The sequence below is a fragment of the Folsomia candida genome, unplaced genomic scaffold (assembly GCF_002217175.1).
Source record: "Folsomia candida strain VU population unplaced genomic scaffold, ASM221717v1 Fcan01_Sc034, whole genome shotgun sequence".
Classification (NCBI taxonomy): Eukaryota; Metazoa; Arthropoda; class Collembola; order Entomobryomorpha; family Isotomidae; genus Folsomia; species Folsomia candida.
The window spans coordinates 1,668,359-1,688,236 of NW_019091226.1; the positions used below are offsets into that span (position 1 = coordinate 1,668,359).

A 19,878-nucleotide genomic window follows, 5' to 3' on the forward strand; every position below is an offset into this window, starting at 1 on the left:
TTACTTAAGCCCGTTCAAAAAATAACCTTGATAAGTTATATAGCCTTTGCATCCGCACACTGTTAGAAATCTGGTAGAGTATCGCAGGCAAGTATTTATGTAAATATGTACTTCTCGGTATTGAAGCTGCTACCGCTTTGTATGGAAATTATGTACACCGAACCATGAAAATTTGCACCTGATATGGTAAAACTTTAGAGCTATTTGTACTACCTTGAAACCTAATGACCCAATTATCTGGGGTGCTTCCATTCTATGAAATAAATAATTAATTAAATAAATACTACTCACTCTTAAAAATCCGGTGTTAATCGTCACGGCGCGGTGTACGCATATTTAAGTTCACCAAATGGCGATATTTTTTTTTCACTGCATGGTGACAAATTATCCCTGACTTGTTTAATTTTTATCACCATTAGGTAACCATTGTATGGTGAAGTCACATGCATATGTACATATGCACACCGTTTGGTGACGATTAAAACCGGGTTATTATGTAAGACTGCACGGTATCATACTTGTCAATAATACTTTAGTAGAGCCATATATATATACATATAAATACGGCTTGGTAATACCAAGTTGGTATTATTTTAATACTGGATTTCTAAGAGTGGGTTTTTCATATAATTTTTCAATTTGTTTCGGCCTCCATCATCACCAGGAATGATCAAGTTGTGGGATGAAACAATAATTATTTTGTCCTTGGCTATTGACACGTGTGAATGGTTGTCAAGTCCATGGAGAATCATGCAAAAGGAATGATTTTATTTTACTAAATTGTGTAATATGTATTTGTTTGTGTGCATGTGAATTGTACAAATAGCATCGAGGAGAAATAAATAAAAAATGCGTACATTGTTGGAAATCTGGTACAGTAGATATGTATGCACGGATGTATTGATTTCTTGATATCAACATTGGTAGATTACATATTTATGAATACCGTTTGGTGTTATTTTAATACTGGGGTTTTAAGGTTGTGTAAATTTTCGCCGAGATTTGCATTTAAAAAATAGTTATGTATTACTTATCTATTAGAATGGACAGATTTACGTTTTTTAGTTTTGAGTAAAAAACGCCACGCGCATGTACATACGTTATTAAAAAAAGTTGATTGTTTACTCCTTACAAGTTGCGTATTACACGCAAAGGTTGCGCAAATTATACGTACAATTTGCGCTATGCATAAAAATTGAAGCTTCTATTGATTGACGTATTTAATCAATCAAGAATACCTGGATATGTTTATTGATATGTACCTAGTCGGCCACGAATTCTTTTGACAAACGTTTTTTAGTATATAAAAAGAACGGGTAATAATTGTTATTTAAAATTTTCCGCAGGGATGCATAACATACCTGTATATATTATAAAAATACTAAGTTTCAAAATTTCCTCTTCTGGAGTACACAAACTTAAAAAATCTGACGGCAAATTAGTCGCTCGGATTACGCACGGTTTCCAGTGGGAATTTGTCACACGCGTTGAGAAAAAATTTTTTGAGCACTTCTGCACTACTGGAAGTTTTAGTCCAGGCCTTGGTCTCAATTTTAAGCCACAAGTCGTAATTCAGATTATTAAGGTCTGCCATTGCGGATAAATTTCTTGTGACCAAATAAAATCGATGAAATGAGCTCATAGCCAATTTTTGATAACTTTTGCGCCTTATGACTCAGCCGTGACCTGTTTTGAAATCCAAGTTACATTTTTTAATAGCTCGGACTTCAAAGGTTTTTCAGTGGGTTTGGAAGCTTTGTCCGTATAACTCTTGTCTTCCACAGTAACCCTTTCTGGAACAAAACAGCGTCTCGCGTTCTCCTGCCGACTTGTTCTAATCCAAGCCATCACAGAGATAGGGGGATGAGATCTTCGACATTTTCTTACTCCCAGGGGTATGTATGATTTTTGCCATGTGCAAATTCTGCTATTTTCCTTGCTAAATTTACGCAGAGCTCGAGATAAATCTGCAATGGAAACCGTGCGTAATCCGAGCGACTAATTTGCAGTCAGGTTTTATAAGTTTGTGCACTCCACAAGAGGAAATTTTGAAACTCTGTATTTTTATAATATATATAGGTATATTATGCATCCATGTGGTAAATTTTAAATAAAAATTATTACCCGTTATTTTCATATACTAAAAAACGTTTGACAAAAGAATTCGTAGCAGAGTAGGTACATATACAGAACATTGCAAAAAGTCAACACAAGTACAAATTCACCCACATATGTAATATATGTATCTACATCAAGAGGAAAAGTTTCATAACAAAATTTTATAGAAATTATTTAGAAGAGATTTCTACATGTTTTCACATATATAGTTGTATTTAAAATCATACCAATTTTGGAGGCTAAACTGGTTTTACACTATTTCTCACACCCCTATCAATGGACAATTTTATGTACTGCGTCTCAATATCTGTACAATCCAATCCCAACAATTATTTCACATTTACACATGCACATATAAAATCAATAATTACACCGCGTGCATACACCATAAAGTTGTAACCGATCCCATAAAAGGGTCCGCATTGCAACAGAACTCCTTCATACTGCTGTCAGTAAAATTTCGGAAAGCAGCCATGAAGTTCCAAAACGTTCCCAAGAGTCTCGTACTCATCACAATTCTAATCTTCTGTCTTGGTGGGTACAAAATTATCATTATGAAAATCAATCGGGCAAAAATTTGCCCACCGTCAATTTTTGTGGACAAGACCTCTCCACAATTCCTCTGCATTAATTTTTGTCCAGATTATAATTACTTTTGTAGAAATTGTGAATATACATAGAACTTTTCGATTTCCATACTCTTTTGCTAAAAACATACAGAAATTTTAAAACATGCAAAAATAATTTTACAGCTCGTTCCCATGCTCAATCCCAATGTGAAAGGAAGTGCACTTTTTACGGGACGAACATGTGCTCGCCATGCTGTCGGGAGGCCAACTATCCTGCCGGGGGGACCTGCCGACCTGGGTCGCCTTACTTTAAGTGCACTTGCAACGGTCTGAAGGGAACAACACGACGTCCAACGACGAGACGATCCGGATAAGAATGTTGTCTTTTGTATATGCAAATATGTACATATTTGCATATACATTTCTAAGAGTTGTTAGAAATCTGGTATTGAAATAATACCAAGCGGTATTCATGTCTCTACCAAAGTGGTGTTGATAAAACGGCGTAGTAATAGCTCGGTATTAAGTTTTGGCATACCGGCAGAAAATTTTTACGAAATTTTAATACCAAGCGTTAGTAATTTTAAACCGAGAAACCAATACCTGCATGACTATACCAGTATGATTTCGAACAATTAAAACAACATAATTTATCGCTGTATAAGGGAGCGTCCATAAATCACGTGATCGATTTTTGGACAATTTTGACCCCCTCCCCCCCCCCTTGGTGACCAATGGTGATAAATTCATTACCCCCCCCCCCCGCGGTCACGTGACAGCATACACATTAAACCTATTTTTCGCCAAGTGTGATTTTTTGTGGCGGATTTTTTTTCGCCAAACTGACCTATTTCCGACAGGAAAACACATGGCACAAATTAACCCAAAAATAATATTCCTGTGCCATTTCAAATCCGCAGTTAAATTAAATTTTAAAATTATTGAAAGAACTATGTAATACTAATCAGTAAGTATATTGAGTAATTTAACATTCATGACATCTTAAGGACAACTGCGTAAACTTATTATCTGAAAGAATAATGAGAGTTCTATGAATGTGCACTGAAATTTGTAAGAAATTTACAAACCAGACCTACATAAGATTGTCAAGTAAAAATTTAAAAATACGCCGAATTCGAATTTAAGGTAAAAGAGGTTAACGATTAAGTAAATACATATTATCAAATTTACTATTTACATCCGAAGTTAGAAGAAAATTTTTTCGTGGCATGTCACGTGACTGCCGGCCATTACCCCCCCCCCCTTGGTGATAATAGGTGACAAATTTCAGACCCCTCCCCCCCCTCTAATCGATCACGTGATTTCTGGACGCTCCCTAAAAAGTCCTTAATTTCTGTAAAAATGAGGAATAAATATAACTTTGTAGTAAAAAATTAACCATTTTCGAAGATTAATAAAAAGTTTCTATCTTTCCAACTTGTCATGCATACAATTCCATGAAAATAATGCTGTCACCCTTTTCATGCAAACTTTTCATGCAGTCTCACAAATTCCTTGCCCATCTGCACCGCTGAATTTCATTTCATGGAAAAATAGAAAAACCAACTTTCTATTTCAGAATTTGACATAAATTTGATTTTCTCCTTTAAATTTCAAATTACATAAAATCATAAAACCAAATTAAACATTTTTTAAATAATGAGTCCCTCGTTAAGCGATCAAGTTACCCTGTTATCTTCACAGCTTGACCTCCTCCAGGAATATATCGAGTTTAAATTCGGTAAATTCTTCGCAAATTTAAAATTCTTTTATAGCCTACATACTAATTAATTATTATTTTTTAATCATGATTTCTTTATATCATATTTTTAGGGGTAGATTTCAAGGAATTTCAATCCTTCAAAGAAACCCATCCTTGTGGAGGATTCGTCGTCGTAAAGAAATCTAATCTCTTCAACCAGTCCCACATAAATGGCGACATATACGACGAAACAATTAACAATGACGATGAAGAAGAACAAGATCCCCTTTACGGTGACGAGGAGGAATTCGAACAAAACGATAATATCGGAATCGTCGTCAAATCCGAAACCGTGTCGCCTTCCTGGATGAGCGACAATTTCGACCAGGGCGACGATTTTGACCAGGAACGTGATGTCCCAGTTTACGAACAAGAAGGACAATACGTCACTGGCGATGATGACATGCACCACAAGGAGGAAGACGATTCGGTCAATCCGAATATCGGGGTCTTATCAAGGTCGTCACGATCAGATCGGATGCCCGACCTCACCCCGATCCCGGGCAGCACTAAAAAAACCCGTGGGGTCAGATCGCTCATATCTATGCGAGGAATTCTTCCACTCTTAAAAAAATTAGGGTCGGGAAAAAGTGTGGCGAAAACTGTCCACATTTCAAAAACGTTGAAGCAAAACGTGACATCGGGGATCATGTCGAGGGATTCGTTTTCAGCAGTGAAGTTCATAAAACATGGTCCGTTCCATTTTTTTTAAATCAATCATTATTTAATTTAGTAACTAATTTAGTAATTTCTTATTAGACGGGGCCCATCGTCACGCCGAGTTTGGCGTGGAGTACAAAATGACTGAGCGTGGGGAGAGGATGTTGTATCGAGATTATCTCTTCCGGGTGAACAAGCATGACTGGAAAAATGGTCGGATTTACTGGCTTTGTGTCGGGAAAAAGTGTCCGGCCAGAATTTCACAGGACGAAAATGGTCGTCCGATTCAAAATAGGATGCATAACCATCCCAAATTTATTGTAACTAATTAAGATGATAGTTAACGGATTATGTGACGGGATGGAATTTTTTGTGATTTGTTATGATGACTGAAAGCCACATTTTTTTTATTTTATTTTATTTTATCATTTGTTTTCTTGTTTGAAGTCGATTTCGATTTTGCTGTAATTCTCGTAGCATAGTTTTATATGAAATTTTGAAATTACTTTGGAAATATGTAGATAGTTTATTACCTATAAGTTTTTGTACAAAGTTGTTTATTACCATGAAAAAGTATTTTGGATCATTTAGTTCCTAATTAATTAGCTACATAATTTAGTAATGGCAAGAATTTAATGACTCATTCTTTAAGAAATAAATCCTTCGATTTAAAACACCCGAAATATATTACGCATTTGAAAATGTGATTCTTTTCGGCTTAATATCTGCTTTATTAAACATCAAATTTGTAAAATTATTCATTGATTTCGTCGCGCAATAAATAATCAGTGATAAATTTTGGAATTTAATTACGTAGATCATGATGCAAATTAAATTAAATTTCTTCATTTTCATGAATCTTATGTACTGTTCATATGTAGCTCGGTCAGGGTTCCGAACGGACAGATTTTTTGCAATATATTAGTTGTGATTTTGTATGATTTTACAAGCCTTATTTATTACAGTCGATCAATTAGTTAATTAGTTGGTAAACATTATCATAAAAAGCAAGGAATCTAATTGATTGTGTGAAATTCATACCATGCTTCGACTCGACACACTTTCATTGATTCAAATTGAACTAAATTTTTAATTACTTTACATTTATATCATTTCATATCCTATGCACGTAGCTAATACGATCCAGTTTAATTTAATATCAAAAAACACACAATCAATCATTAAACACAAAAAACACCATGCATACTTTTCAAAAACACACCTTCTCACGAACCCTGTACCAATTTCTTTCCCTTCAACCAATCTTGTCCACTCGCGCGAATATCAAATCCTTGCATTCCTGTACATTTTAAAGTAAACAAAATAAAAAATCTCAATTTTCTTAAGATAACTAATTAAATTATTAAACAATTACCATTAAACCGTCATCATGACACACTTGACCTTGCAAGTGGAAACATTATCCGTCCAACTCAACATCCTCCAAGAGTTTATCGAGCTTAAATTTGGTAAGATTTAACTTTTAAGCGTAACACTTAATTAATAAATTAATAATTGGTCTTCCATCAACAGGATTAGACTTTAAAGAGTTTCAAAATTTCAAGCAAACCCATCCCTCCGGGGGAATTGTTCTCGTCAAGAAAAATAACATCCATCAAATTCAAGATGATACAGAAGTAGTTACAAAAACAGAACATTTTACTGATGACACGTTTGCTGAGGACAATTTTGAGGACATTATCAACCCCGAGAATCCCTATGAAAGAATACGTTTTAAAAATATTGCCAGGATATCGGAACCTGCAACGACGTCTCAAATAGAAGAACAGCTTAGAGCGAGAGGGATAAACTGGGACAATGATGACGACGAGGAACTAGACGATAACCGTGACGACGACGACTACCACGAAGACGGAGGGTCAAGTCTTCCAATTACAAACGTAGCTAATTTTACCGGTAATCCACAGAATTATAAAAGAAAAACGAATCCGAACCGGAAGTTAGTACCGAGTCGGACACGACAAGAAGAAATCCTGCAGAGAAAGAGGTCATCGATTATTCAATCTGGTAAATTTGAACTTACATAAATTGATTAACACAAATTTGCATTAGTAATTTTGACTGTTATTCAAATTTCAGCCAACCAAATTACTACCGACTACGACGACGCCGCGACCTACATTCCGGAAAAGAAGAGGGCAAAAATTTACGGCTATTTCGACTGGGATGAGACGTTAAGGAAATACATTTGCAAGCGCTGCCAGTATGGCCAATTAACCACTTAATTTGTAATTACGTAGATTTATTAATTAGGAAATAGATTATAAATAATTTTTACTGACAGAAAATCGTACCGCTGTCCCCGAGGGGGTGGAACAGGCTCGCTTCACAACCACTTAAGGACACACGCCGATCTGAACAGAGAGCTAAAAAATAATGATACCTTGCCACAAATCATGACCACAATCTCGCTAACGGGAGGACAAAGATGATAAAATATAAAAAGAAAGCATACGAAAATTCTAAAATCGGAGTTTAAAGTATTTATTTACTTGTTAAAAACTGCAAATTTGTTTCACAACGAGTCATTAATAATTATTGTTCATTAATCCAATAATACATTTTTTTGCAAAAATGAACATTTGACATAAATTTATTTGATGTATGAAATAATAAGGCAATTAACGTAGGATTGTAAGATCCATAATTATGTAAACTTACAAAATTTTACAAATATTTCGGGGAAAAATTAGCTTACAAATTTTTGTAAACTTGCTCAGATCAAGGGCGTCTCTTCATTTCATAAAATTTTGTAAAAGTTTGTAAAACTACAAAAGTTACCGATTTTACAGTTACAAATGATTGCGTGAATTGCTTTCATTTCTGTCAATACAAGTTTACACAGTTTGCGAAATGGTGGTTAAATATGTTACGATAAAACCAATAAAGCCATGTCATATTTTTGCAGCGACATATCTAAATCTAAAACAATATTTCTTTTTAATTTTGAAGTCCAAGTAAATATAAATTAGCGTCAAAAAATGAGTATTTCAAGCCAGGGAGTAATTTATTCTGATTAACGTTTTTCCTTAATTAGCGTAAATTTGTGTAAATTTAACGAATTGCATGCAAATTTTATTTTTACTCGTCAATCTCATGAGCAAAAATTTTTACCTACACACAAAAATCTCATCTTCTCCCCCGCAGCGCATTTTTCATGCTCCTCTCACTTTCTTATTTTACCTTGTGTAAAAGTAAACAAATCGTAAATTGCAATTTATTTTGTCTTAAATAATTGTCCTCCAGTTAATCACTTATCGAGTTACCTTACCACATAAGTCATATCCCGGATAAAACGGTTATCATCATGGACCCCTTATTGGTCCACCAATTTAACCAACTCTCCCAAAAACTCAACCTTCTCAATGAATATATCGAGCTCAAATTTGGTAAAAGTTATAAAATTAATTGTTTATCACTTTAAAAAATTAATTTTACTCCTAAATCTGTCAAATTTACAATTCAATTGTATGAAAATAAGTTCATTTTCGAAATTTAAAGTTCAATTTTCCCAATTTTCTAATAATAGGTTCAGATTTTAAGGAATTCCGAACCTTCAAAGCTTCTCGCCCCAACGTGGGCATGATCCTCGTCCCGAACGATGGATCCCACCGTTATCACCGTGACAACGTCGACATTTGTGGCGTCGGAAGTAATGAGGAACAAGAAGATGTAAAAAATCAAAGAGAACAAGGCCACGACGAAGACAACGAAGTCGAAATTGGCGACCAAGGCGTCTCCATAGACTGGGGGCCGGAATCACCCCCCGTCGTCACAAATGTGTACGAGCTGGAGCCAGAAGACGTCAACGTCCCAGCATTCGATGACGACGACTATTCTAACGACAACGACCAAGACGATTGCGACGAAGACGAAAACATCCCTGCCTCCTTTTACCAATCGTACAACGGTAGTTTTCAGTATGACAACGGTAACGACGACGAGGGGGAAGGGGACGACTCTTCAGCCATGCAAGAACATGACGACGAAAGCATCGGATTTTTTAGCAATTCAATTTCCCCTCAAGATGACGATAATCACGACAGTTTTGGAATAAGTCCGATCCCCACCCCGAAAAATCCCACGATTAGACGGAGGAGGAAAAAACTACCCGTAAATCCCAAGTATCCGAACCCCAAAGTTAAAAAGCGGGTTATAAATGAAACCATTATGAAAAAGATTAAGAACGTGATTAATCCCTTCCGCGTGCCAAATGAGGCTACAGATTCGAAAGGTTAGCCTTCAAAATATTCTAAACATAATGCTACTTAATTAAACAATTAATTACACTTTAAAAAATAATGGTACCCTTTTGGAAAGTAAATGCACTCTGATTTCTTAATTTTTTAAACCATACTAAATCCCGAGTATCGTTAACTTGACAAGAGGAAAGTTTACTCTTGATTTCGTAGTTTGCTTAATTAAAAATTCAGAGCACATTTACTTAATTTTCAAAATGGTAACATTATTTTTAAACGATTACCAAATTACTTTCAGAACCCCTCCGCCACGCCTCGTGGGGGATCACGTATATCGGCGCGGATCGAAAAAACGGTGCGGATCGTCTCGTCTACGACAATTATATTTTTCGCCCCAACAAGTTCGTCCGCCCGAGTGGGAGGACGTACTGGGTCTGCGCTGAGAAGACGTGTCCTGTCCGAGTTGCGCAGGATTTCACGGGCAGACCGACCTTCAGCAATTACCACACCCATGAACCCCCCTCCCTCGAAGAGCGATTTTCTAAAGAATGAACGACTAAATATCGATATTATGATGTTCCGAACTTAAGTTATTTGTGTATAATTTGTTTCTTACTAATGAGAATTTGTAATTGTTAATTAATGTGACCTTCCATGGATAGGATGATGGATCGTTTTCTGACTTATCTATTATCTCACTTATTATTATGATAACGTAATTATCAAAGTTTTAATGTAGCCACCCTATTTTGATCATCATGACTCTTAATTTCTCTAAAATTTTTAGGTTTAGCTTTTTAGTTTTATTTCTAATCAGATTTAGTTTTAATATAGGTGATCGATCATTCACCCAAAAAATATTACGTGTAAAATAGTTGTAAATTAGCTAAATGAAATTAAATAAAGCTTCATCCTGAAATCCTTACTCCGTATAATATTGAAGTTTGCATACGTCACGATATTTGCATGGCTAGATGAATCAATTTCCACCATCTGCGATTTATTATTGATTGACTTCTTATATTTTATTTGTCTGATTTCTATTTTACTTTATAATTTTTGTGTACAATTCTATCTATTTATTTACATATTCATATTCATACGTACATTGCAATTACGTTGCAATACTTTTATGTATGTAAATTACATACATAAAAGTATGATTTACATGCACAACATATGGTATTTGATGAGACAAAGTTTTGGTGCGAGTTTCCATTCCATGTGATCTTTGTAAATATTTCTGATTTCGGAAATTCGGAGACTGAAATTTGAAATTCCATGTTTGGTTCCAGGTAGAATATTTAGCAGATGTCATACAATTATGAAATTTCGTCGCGGTGGACATTAACATCAGCGGTGGACGGCATCTAAAGATTGGTACAATTTGCTAGGTATTTATTTTATATATACATACACTTAAATGTGTAATACACAATAATTGTGTATTAAACTATTAAAACTATTTTATATGCCACAATAATTTTATATTTTGCACTATAAAACGTTTAATGAAATGCTCGTTGTAGCATAATATTATCTGACTTATTTAGGGTTGCCCCGGGTACCGGGTAGTTACCCGGTACCCGGCATACCCGGCCTGTTTTGGGATACCCGGTACCCGGCCGGGTAGACTTAAGTACCCGGTCTACCCGACCGGGTAATTTAAATATTCAATTTTCTTACTTAAAATGCAAAATCTTAAAAAAATACAAAAAATACCGATGGGTTTCATTTTTGTACTTGGTATCAAATAATATGTTTGGAACGAATAAGTACAACTTTGGCTAACACTTATTTGGAAGTTATCATACAAATTTTAAAATTACTTTGAGTGCACTCGCGTCAACGAATTTTAAATTAGTCAATTAGCATATCTCGCACATTACGCATAACTTGCGAAGTTTTTAGAAGGTTTCAAAATTTCTCAAAGCTTTTGCTAAACAGCTATTGTTTTTTTGTAAAATTATTTCGCAGATTCATCCTCGCGATCATCAGCGAGAGAAATAGCGAACGTCCATGACAAAAAGACCAGGACAGACCTCTTTCGTTCATTTGCAAGACTTTCGAAATGCTATCTTGCTAATAGATTCGCAGGATAGCACCTCGAAAGTCTCGCAAAATTTGTTCTGTGCGGGGATTCGAATCCCCTCAACAATTAACTTTTTTAAGCCTCACATCACAAGTTTGTTAAATGATTGCTATGATAAATAAGGATGATTCTTTCATTTATGTAATATCCACTTTCTTGCGCTGGTGGAAAAAATACAAGCGGGAAGAAAAAAAAGGGAAGGAGGGAGAAAAATTAAAGAAAAAAATACGAAGCGGGATGGAAAAACGGGAAGGAGGGAGAAAAAAGGCAAAAAAATACGAAGCGGGAAGAAAAAAAACGGGAAGAAGGAAGAAAAAAGGGTGAAGAGATACGAAGCGGGAAGGAAATAAACGGGAAGGAGGGAGAAAAAAGGGCGAAAAAATACAAGCGGGAAGGAGGGAGAAAAATTAAAGAAAAAAAATACGAAGCGGGAAGGAAAAAACGGGGAAGAGGGAAAAAAAATTAAAGAAAAAAATACGACCGAAAAAAATACGAAGCGGGAAGAAAAAAATTGCGAGGGAGAAAAACCACCGATAAAAAGACGACGCGGGCAGAAAAAAATTGAGAGGGAGGAAAAACGGACGAAAAAGAGGAAGCCGGAAGGAAGATGAGAGAAAATGGAAGACAGAAATACAAAGCGGGAATCGAAAACCTACCGAAAAATTTGAAGCGGGTAGAAGAAATCAATTGAAAAATTTGAAGCGTAAAGGAAACCCCGTTTTTCTCTCTCGTTTCTTTTAGGTAAGTTTTTAACAAATCTAGGAAAAAATGGAAAGCTGAATGGAGAAGCGCATGGAGTTGAACAACCGATGAAAAATACGAGGCAGGAGGATAAAATATGAATTCGCAATTTTTCAGTTGACGGGAAAGAAAAAAACGGGTGAGGATCCAGTATTGTAAAGATTTGGCGTGATGGGACTGTATATATTTGTATGTGTGACTGTGTGTAACTGATGGTGGCGTAAATGTGACCGTTAAAACTGTGCAAATGAGGGCGACGTGGTCACAAATAGTTGCTCTTCAGTGTCGTATTTATTATCACACATAAACCAACTATTACAAAATTTAAGAGTGTAAATGAGACGAGGGGACAATTTAGAGGTACGGTGTTCTCCCTCGGAATGGTGAGCCGACACTGGGCAATTTTCACAAATGGTCGGGATTATCACACACAAGAAAAGATGCTACTTTTACAAAAGGAACCTCCTCCTCTCCTCCTCTTGACCAATGACAAAAGGAGACCTTCAAGTTAATTTAATTAAAAGAGGAGGAGAGGAGAGGCAAAAACTTCAACAAAAACACAAATTGAGGAAGATAAAATGTGCACAAAACTCAATTATCTGTAGACTGACTGGAGCCGGGTTCAAATTTCCCTACCGGACTCCAGTCTCAAAACCATACAAAAATCTCATATTGCCATGTCATGAAAATATTCATTATCATTATCTAGTCAATTTTTATAAAAATCATGATCATCATAATCTAGTCAATAGTCATAAAAATAATTATTCTAATCGACCAGTATAAATACCCCAGAATTATTTATGGGGTTCCTGCTTTTTAGAGGCTATTAGTTGTTTTGCTATAAGTTGTTTTTACTAATCTTATGCAGCCACTCTCACCATCGTCCGTGAAAGACATTATGCCAAGTTTTATAGCATTTGGGAATAGGTTTTTGAGTTAGGTATGTATGCTTCTCATAAAGAATTATTTAGCGATCTACATACAACATAGCGTAGCAGTAAAATTATCTGGGTGGCGGAGATGTGGGGAGCTTGTTTAGTACTTTTAAGTGCACTTCCTCACCTTAGAATTAGAACCATTTACTTTTTCAAGCTATATTTTTATTAAATATGAATTCCTACGGTATATCAATATTTTTTATTAATTGAGAACTCTGTCTTGAGGAGTTGAATGCACAGTGTGCTAAAACTAGCTAGAGGCTTTCAGATCGTTGGAGATAATAAAAATTTGACAAATGCATTTCAAATTTGAATAAATACCGCAAGTCAATTTTTAAATATTATAAGGCAAATTAGTGTGTAAAATCTTGAAAGGAAGCGGGGGTTTCTAACATCCGAAATGGAAATTTGAATGGCGAAACATAAAATTGTTAAGGGAGTTGAAAGTAAGATTCAGTCTAGTCTCCAATAAAATAAACCCGAAAAAACGAGATTCTTATGTGAGAGCAAGTGTAACGGAAAGTTTAAAACAAAACTATTAAAATGATAATCCATTATTTGCATCACCACCCGCTGTATGTTTGATACCACTAAAAAGTTTTAGAAGTTTTTCGTCACATTTTTCGAATTCGTAACAATCTGAAATTATTCGTCGAAATGTGTTTCACCCGATGAGCGGATTTGCGGCCCGTGTTGAACTTAGAGAGCCAAAACCTGTAAAGTGTTGTGCTTTGTATATTAACTAAGTTTTAATTGAATTTATTATTGAGTAGTTGTTGCAATGTCCGGAAAAGATAATCCTATAATTTTGACATAAAGTATATGGCACTTGGTCTCTCATGCTGCGCAGGTGGTGCATACTAATTCGGCCTTTTCCTCCTTTTCCCTTTATTTTGCACCCTTGGTGCAAGAATATATGACAATTATGATCTCTTTTGTCGGCTTATTCCGCACCTTTGGTGCAAAGTTATGTCCAAATCATTATGAACCTTATTTTGCGCCTTATTCTACACTATTGATGCAAAAAATCTCAAAATTCTACACCTACATATTTCGATTATAATGCACCATTGGAACCAAATTATAGAGTTTTATACTTTTGTTGTGCACTTATTCGGCACCATTGGTGAAAAATTATATACATCCTTATTTATATTGCAGGGTGAGGTACTTCTAACGTTACTACGGTTTATTTTATTTTGCAACTTTTTTAATTTTTTTTTAATTCATCAATTAACAGGGGTGCATGGCATAATGATTTGCTGGCATTATTACCACAACAGCGCCCAATGCTGGGAAACTTCCAACCGACTTATCTCAGCCATTTGATTACCGATTTTTTTACTCGCGGAAGCAAAAATATAGCAATAAATATACGAAAGAATATTTTTTATGTTTGAATATTGTCAGAGTTCTGGTTCACAAAATTACTCTATCGAAATTGTTTTGGGAGGAATCCTCTAAGAAACATCCTTCTGGAGGGTGTTTTTGGCCCATAAGTCAGAAAAAAATCATCTACTTAAAAATGGAGTCGTCAAAAATTGCGTACTCCCTATCCCCAATAGTGTGCAAAATTTGAGCAAAATCAGTTGGAAATTGACAAAGTTTTTCTTGTGACATATTTTTCGAGGTGACCTGTAAATGCACACTTCTGCAGGTTATTTATACCTTGGCCACAGCCAAGAGATTAATTTGCATGACCTTAAAAAAGGATTCCTGGAGACTATTTAGATTGTCAAGGAACAGTCGAAAAAGACATTTTTGAAACCCACAAAACCCAGTCAAGTAGAATGCCCTGAAGGCTTCAATTCGAAGCAATCCACGAAGAACTTTCGAAACCTAGCTACATATTGGTTAATGTGTCAAGGGAGACGCTCAAATCGAACATTTTGTTGAAGACTTTGCAACATGACACTGTAATACTAATTATTCCCTGAAAGATAGCCATTTTTAACAAATGTACGACTCCCCGATGCTACGGGTCGCTAGAAAGCAAATGACCTATTTCTGTGGTTGTTTTGGCCCGCGTGAGCTGGTTGGCTATAGTTCACATAAATCTACTTCATCGAAAAGAGGTAGAAGATAAATGCGTCAAATAACTTATGCATTACATTACGTATGCTATAAGATTCTTGAATTCAGTGGGTGCTTTCACCGAGAACTGGCTCTGTGGGTCTCGCCTTCAACGATGCATAAATGGGGGAAAGCACTTTCGAAAAATTGATTTCAAATCGGAAGCTAACTGGTCCTCAAGATCAACAAGAAATTTGTAACATGAGAACTCTTGCAGTTACGCAGTTCATTCCTCGTATATACAGTTAGCTCTGCCATACTGACTACAAAATACTTCTTATCAAAAATACTGAAAGCATTAGTTTGGTAGTAGTTTCTACTCTTTACTACACTCAATTAAATTCTAAAATCTCCTATCTATGTACATGCAGTGTTGATCTGCTCTTTCGCGGGACTGAAGATCAACGCTGAGAAATATAACAAAACTTGCTGCTTCTTATTCCCACAAATCAATATACGTAGCATCAAATGCAGTGTAATAATAGAAGCGCATGGTAATTACAATTAGTAAACCAACCACCAAGTAATTAGCTAAGTACTATTGTATTGTCCAAAGCGTTTGTGAGAATAATTACTATAAAGGTCACTAAATCGGGAAATTTTTGGGACCGGGAAATTTTTTGGCAATGTTGGATACCGGGAAGAAAAAGTTTTTTCCACCAGCGCTTTCTTGTCCGAATCATTAGCCTGCGAAGTTTTTGCCATATGCATATTGGACGATGTAGGAAACAAGTTCAAGGGTAGGCTACATCGGTCATCTAGTTGACCTGTTGGGGTCATATTGGTGGATTGGGGGAGCAAAGTGTAGTGAGTGTAACCATAGAGAAGGCGACCCATACCAATTTTTACAAAATACTAGTTTCATCTGAAATGAAGTCTGCACTGTAGAAATTTAACTTTTAATTTTAAAACTTATAAAATTGTTGAAATTCTGGAAAAAGTAGAAAAATACCCGTTATTTTAAATATATAAATATTACCCGGTACCCGGCCGGGTAGCCGGGTACCCGGCCAAAATTTCGGGCCGAGTACCGGGTAGCCGGGTACCGGGTAGTACCACTACCCGGGGCAACCCTAGACTTATTGCTTATCTGGAAATACAAAATCAAGAAATTTGTCTTCGTTTAATTTTTTTTTTACAGATTTTTCATCCACCATGTCCTGCCTTATCTGTTTACGCGTTATCCACGACGACGACGACACGGCACAAAATTCTATCCAGAAAATGAGCATTTCAACCCTTTGCAAACTCAAACTCTTAGCACCCATCAATAAATCTGAATTTGACGATGATGACGAAACGTGTAACCTTTGCACCGACTGTTACCCTCTTTTCGCCAGAATGGAAGAAATTAAGACCCAAATTTCTCTCCTGGAGGAAGAAATCTTGTCAAAAGTTGGTCAAATCCAGGCCACAATTTTCCACACTGCCACCCAACTAGAAAATTATGGGGATAACGATGAAAGGCAAAAAATTACTCAAATTCGTGCCATGCTCCTTCGTGTGGCAGGTGAACAGTCAATTAATTAATCCCTTATTTTATTTACATTACAAAATAACTATTATTTTAATTAGGAGCGAATGCAGAGCCACATGACGAAAATTGCATGTCTGACGAGGTCCAAGTCAAAATAGAACATGATGACCCTGCTGATGCTGATGATGTTGATCCCCTCGGCGACGTGGTCGACCAATTCGCGTGCGACGATAATTTCGCCTCCCAGGGAATTAGTGTCGAAAAAATTAGTGACGAAGAGATGGATGGTCAAAATACCGATGACGATGTCGACAGTGCCTTTTGTATTACTCCTACTATCCTAAAGAGACCTAAAAGCACAGCAAAAGTCATGACAAGAACGCTCGGGTATTTTGGTGTATTTTTAGTCCGTCATACTTTTTTGCAGTAATATTTATAAATTTTAGCACAATTAAGACTAATCTTTGTATTAAATTTGCAAATATATTCTAGCACTAAACGAAAGCGGGAAGATTCTCCCTCTTCTGAAGAAGAAGAATCAAACATAATTTGGACGCCATCCTCCCCCCGCATCGAAACCGCACTAACCGCTCCACCCACAGGGGTCGAACTCGAAGAAACTTTTTCACCGAATCCTTCAATCGAAAAAAAATCTTCTTTAACATCAAGCTCAGACGAGGATACAAGCTCTGATGACGACGACAACGATTCGACCCCCAAAATCGAGCCCGACGCCGACATCAGCAAACCTTCAGACGATAATCAAACTGACATAGTTTACACATATGACATCACTCGTCCCCACAAGTGCACCTTTTGTCTTAAATACTTTCCCACCGAGGTCATGGTCAGCGGTCATATCAAACATTACCACAGCGTAGTCTGCACCGTGCCCTTATGCCCGGCCCGGTTTAGCAACATAAAATCGAGGAATGACCACTTGAAGCAGACTCACGACGGGCTCACCCCGTATCAGTGCCAAATTTGCAAGAAAAGGTTTCTTTTCGAGGGCAAGCTCGCTGCGCACAAGGTGATAAAATTGGTCCTACAAGAATATACTGGTCGTGCCCAAATTCAGACGATATTAATTATTAATCAAAAATTAATTTGACAGGTGATGCGCCATGAAGAAGGCGAGAAGAAGTTTTTCTGCGCCAAATGCGGGAAAGGTTTCTGCCTCGAGGATAATTATGCGAGACATGTCAAGCTTCATGAAGTCGAGGGGATAAAACCGCTAGTTTGTGACGTGTGTGACGACCGATTTGAAAATGAGGCCCGTTTACAGCGACACTTGAAGACACTGACGCATTTTAACCCGTTCGAGTGTAGTTTTTGTCCTAAGCGGTGCATCAGTAAGACAGCCCTGGAGAGGTAATAATTATTTATCTGTATTATTATTAAGGGTACTGCAAACTGGTATTGCAAAATTTATTTACAAAGAATTTGCAGAAAAAATCATTCTTCACAAAATGTAAAAAATGAAAAACCGCCACTTCAATGGGTAAATTTGTGAATACAAGTCTTTCCTAAATAATTTAGTGAAGTAAATTTGCGAACAAAAATCGTACATTTATCTAGAGAGTTTTGCGAAATTTTGCAAAAGATTTGCAAGAGTTGCAATTAATGACGTGAATACGCCCAGAGTTTTGGAATTAATCCCTAAAAACTAACTAATCCGAAGAATCAATTATTCTTTCTCCAGACATTTACATACCCACAGTAAAGAAAAAAGGGAAAAATGTCCCCACTGCGACTACACCGTGGGCGATAAGGTCACCTTGGAGCGCCACATCGCCCGCGCCCACACCGCCGGCCCTTCCACGCATATTTGTCCCCACTGTGGAAAAGGGTACTACCACCGCTACGATCTTACGGACCACGTGAGAGAGCGCCATGTCGATGGACCGCCACGACCTGCGCCAATGCGACAATGTGACCTTTGTGGCGAAACATTTTCAGCATTTTCCACCTTCCAAGCCCATCTTGTCAAGGAGCACGGCGGCGACCCGTTTGTTTGTGATCAATGGTAAAGACGATTAGATTTGTTGAAAATATATAAATATTTATGGTAACAATAAGTTTTTGACAATTTTGCAACAGCGGAGCCAGACTCGTATCGAAGGCAGGGTTGGACCGACACAAGCAGATCCACGAGGGCGACAAAAAGCATAAATGCCAGGTAAAAAAATTACGCTTTTCGCACATTTGTGTTGAAAGTCTTGCAAAATGTGATTTCACAAAAATTTGCAAAATTCACTACAAACAGTCCTCTTATTCTGTTTTGATTTACTTTCTATCCATTTTTTTTGGCTTTTAATGGAAAGGATGAGCTTGCGAAATTTAAAAAATGTAAATTGGATAATGCTAAGAAATGACAATTTGAAAAAAATGAAATGATAAAAATCACACATGTTTCTAGAAAAAGTTTACAAATTTATCAAACCTTCAATTCTATTGTTATGCTCAATTTGCGTACATATGATAAGTACATACTTATCTAATCAACGAATTCTATTGTCCTTATCTGTAGACTTGCGGCGTCTGTTTCGTCCGCAAGATTGAACTAGCGGCGCACATGGGAACCCACCGCACAGAGCGACCATTCCCCTGCCCCCACTGCGCAAGAGCTTTCAAAACAGGTGGAAGATTGGGTCAGCACGTGAGAGATAGTCACACTCCGGGCTACGTCATCCCCACCCACAAATGCCCCCAGTGTAGGAAAGAATTTCGATTTCGTAACAAGCTGGACGCCCACATTCGCGCAATTCACACGGGAGAGCGACCCTTCACCTGCGACCAGTGCGGAAAAGGGTTCGTGATTAATTCGGCGCTAAGACTGCATTTGAGAGGAGCACATGGCGTCGCTTTGGAGTCGAAAGATAGACTGCGAAGGTCGAAAAAGCGTGTGGTCCAGAGAGGAGATGAAGAAGTGACTACTTGAATATTACAGAGTATTGTTAAATTTTGATTTTATGATGATATTTATCGTTAATTTTATATAATTACGCAACCGTGATTAATATTATCTCCGTTACATTGTTACTGATGTACATATATTAATATGGAAATTATGAAATGTACATACATATATCTATGCAAAATTGAATTGCGTATTTCTGCATATATGTACTTGCCAATTTTGTATACAAATATATTAGTGCAAATTATGTGGAATTATGTGTGTATTTACATACAGGGTTTGGCACTTTGGTGGATACGAATTTG

General features: G+C 36.6%; 4 protein-coding genes across 4 annotated transcripts; all 4 read left to right on the plus strand.

Moving 5' to 3' along the window:
• The first annotated feature begins 4,238 nt into the window (after positions 1–4,238).
• On the plus strand, positions 4,239–5,796 carry LOC110860810. The gene is made up of 3 exons (XM_022109922.2): positions 4,239–4,428; positions 4,521–5,141; positions 5,209–5,796. Exons 1-3 carry the CDS (start codon positions 4,347–4,349, stop codon positions 5,439–5,441), a joined length of 936 nt encoding a protein of 311 aa, XP_021965614.1. The 5' UTR covers positions 4,239–4,346; the 3' UTR covers positions 5,442–5,796.
• Positions 5,797–6,384: 588 nt separating this feature from the next.
• LOC110860804 lies at positions 6,385–8,058 on the plus strand. Its single transcript, XM_022109916.2, has 4 exons — positions 6,385–6,578; positions 6,643–7,137; positions 7,210–7,333; positions 7,415–8,058. Exons 1-4 carry the CDS (start codon positions 6,500–6,502, stop codon positions 7,560–7,562), a joined length of 846 nt encoding a protein of 281 aa, XP_021965608.1. The 5' UTR covers positions 6,385–6,499; the 3' UTR covers positions 7,563–8,058.
• Positions 8,059–8,274: 216 nt separating this feature from the next.
• Positions 8,275–10,261, plus strand: LOC110860797. Its single transcript, XM_022109909.2, has 3 exons — positions 8,275–8,519; positions 8,660–9,364; positions 9,628–10,261. Exons 1-3 carry the CDS (start codon positions 8,438–8,440, stop codon positions 9,879–9,881), a joined length of 1,041 nt encoding a protein of 346 aa, XP_021965601.1. The 5' UTR covers positions 8,275–8,437; the 3' UTR covers positions 9,882–10,261.
• Positions 10,262–10,407: 146 nt separating this feature from the next.
• On the plus strand, positions 10,408–19,820 carry LOC110860765 (zinc finger and SCAN domain-containing protein 2). The gene is made up of 8 exons (XM_022109862.2): positions 10,408–10,723; positions 16,318–16,686; positions 16,752–17,040; positions 17,146–17,683; positions 17,768–18,024; positions 18,356–18,679; positions 18,754–18,832; positions 19,184–19,820. The coding sequence occupies exons 2-8, from the start codon at positions 16,332–16,334 to the stop codon at positions 19,592–19,594; spliced, it is 2,253 nt and encodes a 750-aa protein (XP_021965554.1). The 5' UTR covers positions 10,408–10,723; positions 16,318–16,331; the 3' UTR covers positions 19,595–19,820.
• The last annotated feature ends 58 nt before the right edge of the window (positions 19,821–19,878 follow it).

Bases quoted from the DNA above. Each gene is read 5' to 3' on its own strand.
- LOC110860765 (XM_022109862.2), top strand. From the start codon at position 16,332: ATGTCCTGCCTTATCTGTTTACGCGTTATCCACGACGACGACGACACG. The intron at 17,041-17,145 runs GTATTTTGGTGT...AATATATTCTAG, and splicing joins GTCATGACAAGAACGCTCGG to CACTAAACGAAAGCGGGAAG. The intron at 18,025-18,355 runs GTAATAATTATT...TTCTTTCTCCAG, and splicing joins AGTAAGACAGCCCTGGAGAG to ACATTTACATACCCACAGTA.
- LOC110860804 (XM_022109916.2), top strand. From the start codon at position 6,500: ATGACACACTTGACCTTGCAAGTGGAAACATTATCCGTCCAACTCAAC. The intron at 6,579-6,642 runs GTAAGATTTAAC...TTCCATCAACAG, and splicing joins GTTTATCGAGCTTAAATTTG to GATTAGACTTTAAAGAGTTT. The intron at 7,138-7,209 runs GTAAATTTGAAC...TTCAAATTTCAG, and splicing joins GTCATCGATTATTCAATCTG to CCAACCAAATTACTACCGAC.
- LOC110860810 (XM_022109922.2), top strand. From the start codon at position 4,347: ATGAGTCCCTCGTTAAGCGATCAAGTTACCCTGTTATCTTCACAGCTT. The intron at 4,429-4,520 runs GTAAATTCTTCG...TCATATTTTTAG, and splicing joins ATATATCGAGTTTAAATTCG to GGGTAGATTTCAAGGAATTT. The intron at 5,142-5,208 runs GTCCGTTCCATT...ATTTCTTATTAG, and splicing joins AGTGAAGTTCATAAAACATG to ACGGGGCCCATCGTCACGCC.
- LOC110860797 (XM_022109909.2), top strand. From the start codon at position 8,438: ATGGACCCCTTATTGGTCCACCAATTTAACCAACTCTCCCAAAAACTC. The intron at 8,520-8,659 runs GTAAAAGTTATA...TTCTAATAATAG, and splicing joins ATATATCGAGCTCAAATTTG to GTTCAGATTTTAAGGAATTC. The intron at 9,365-9,627 runs GTTAGCCTTCAA...AATTACTTTCAG, and splicing joins TGAGGCTACAGATTCGAAAG to AACCCCTCCGCCACGCCTCG.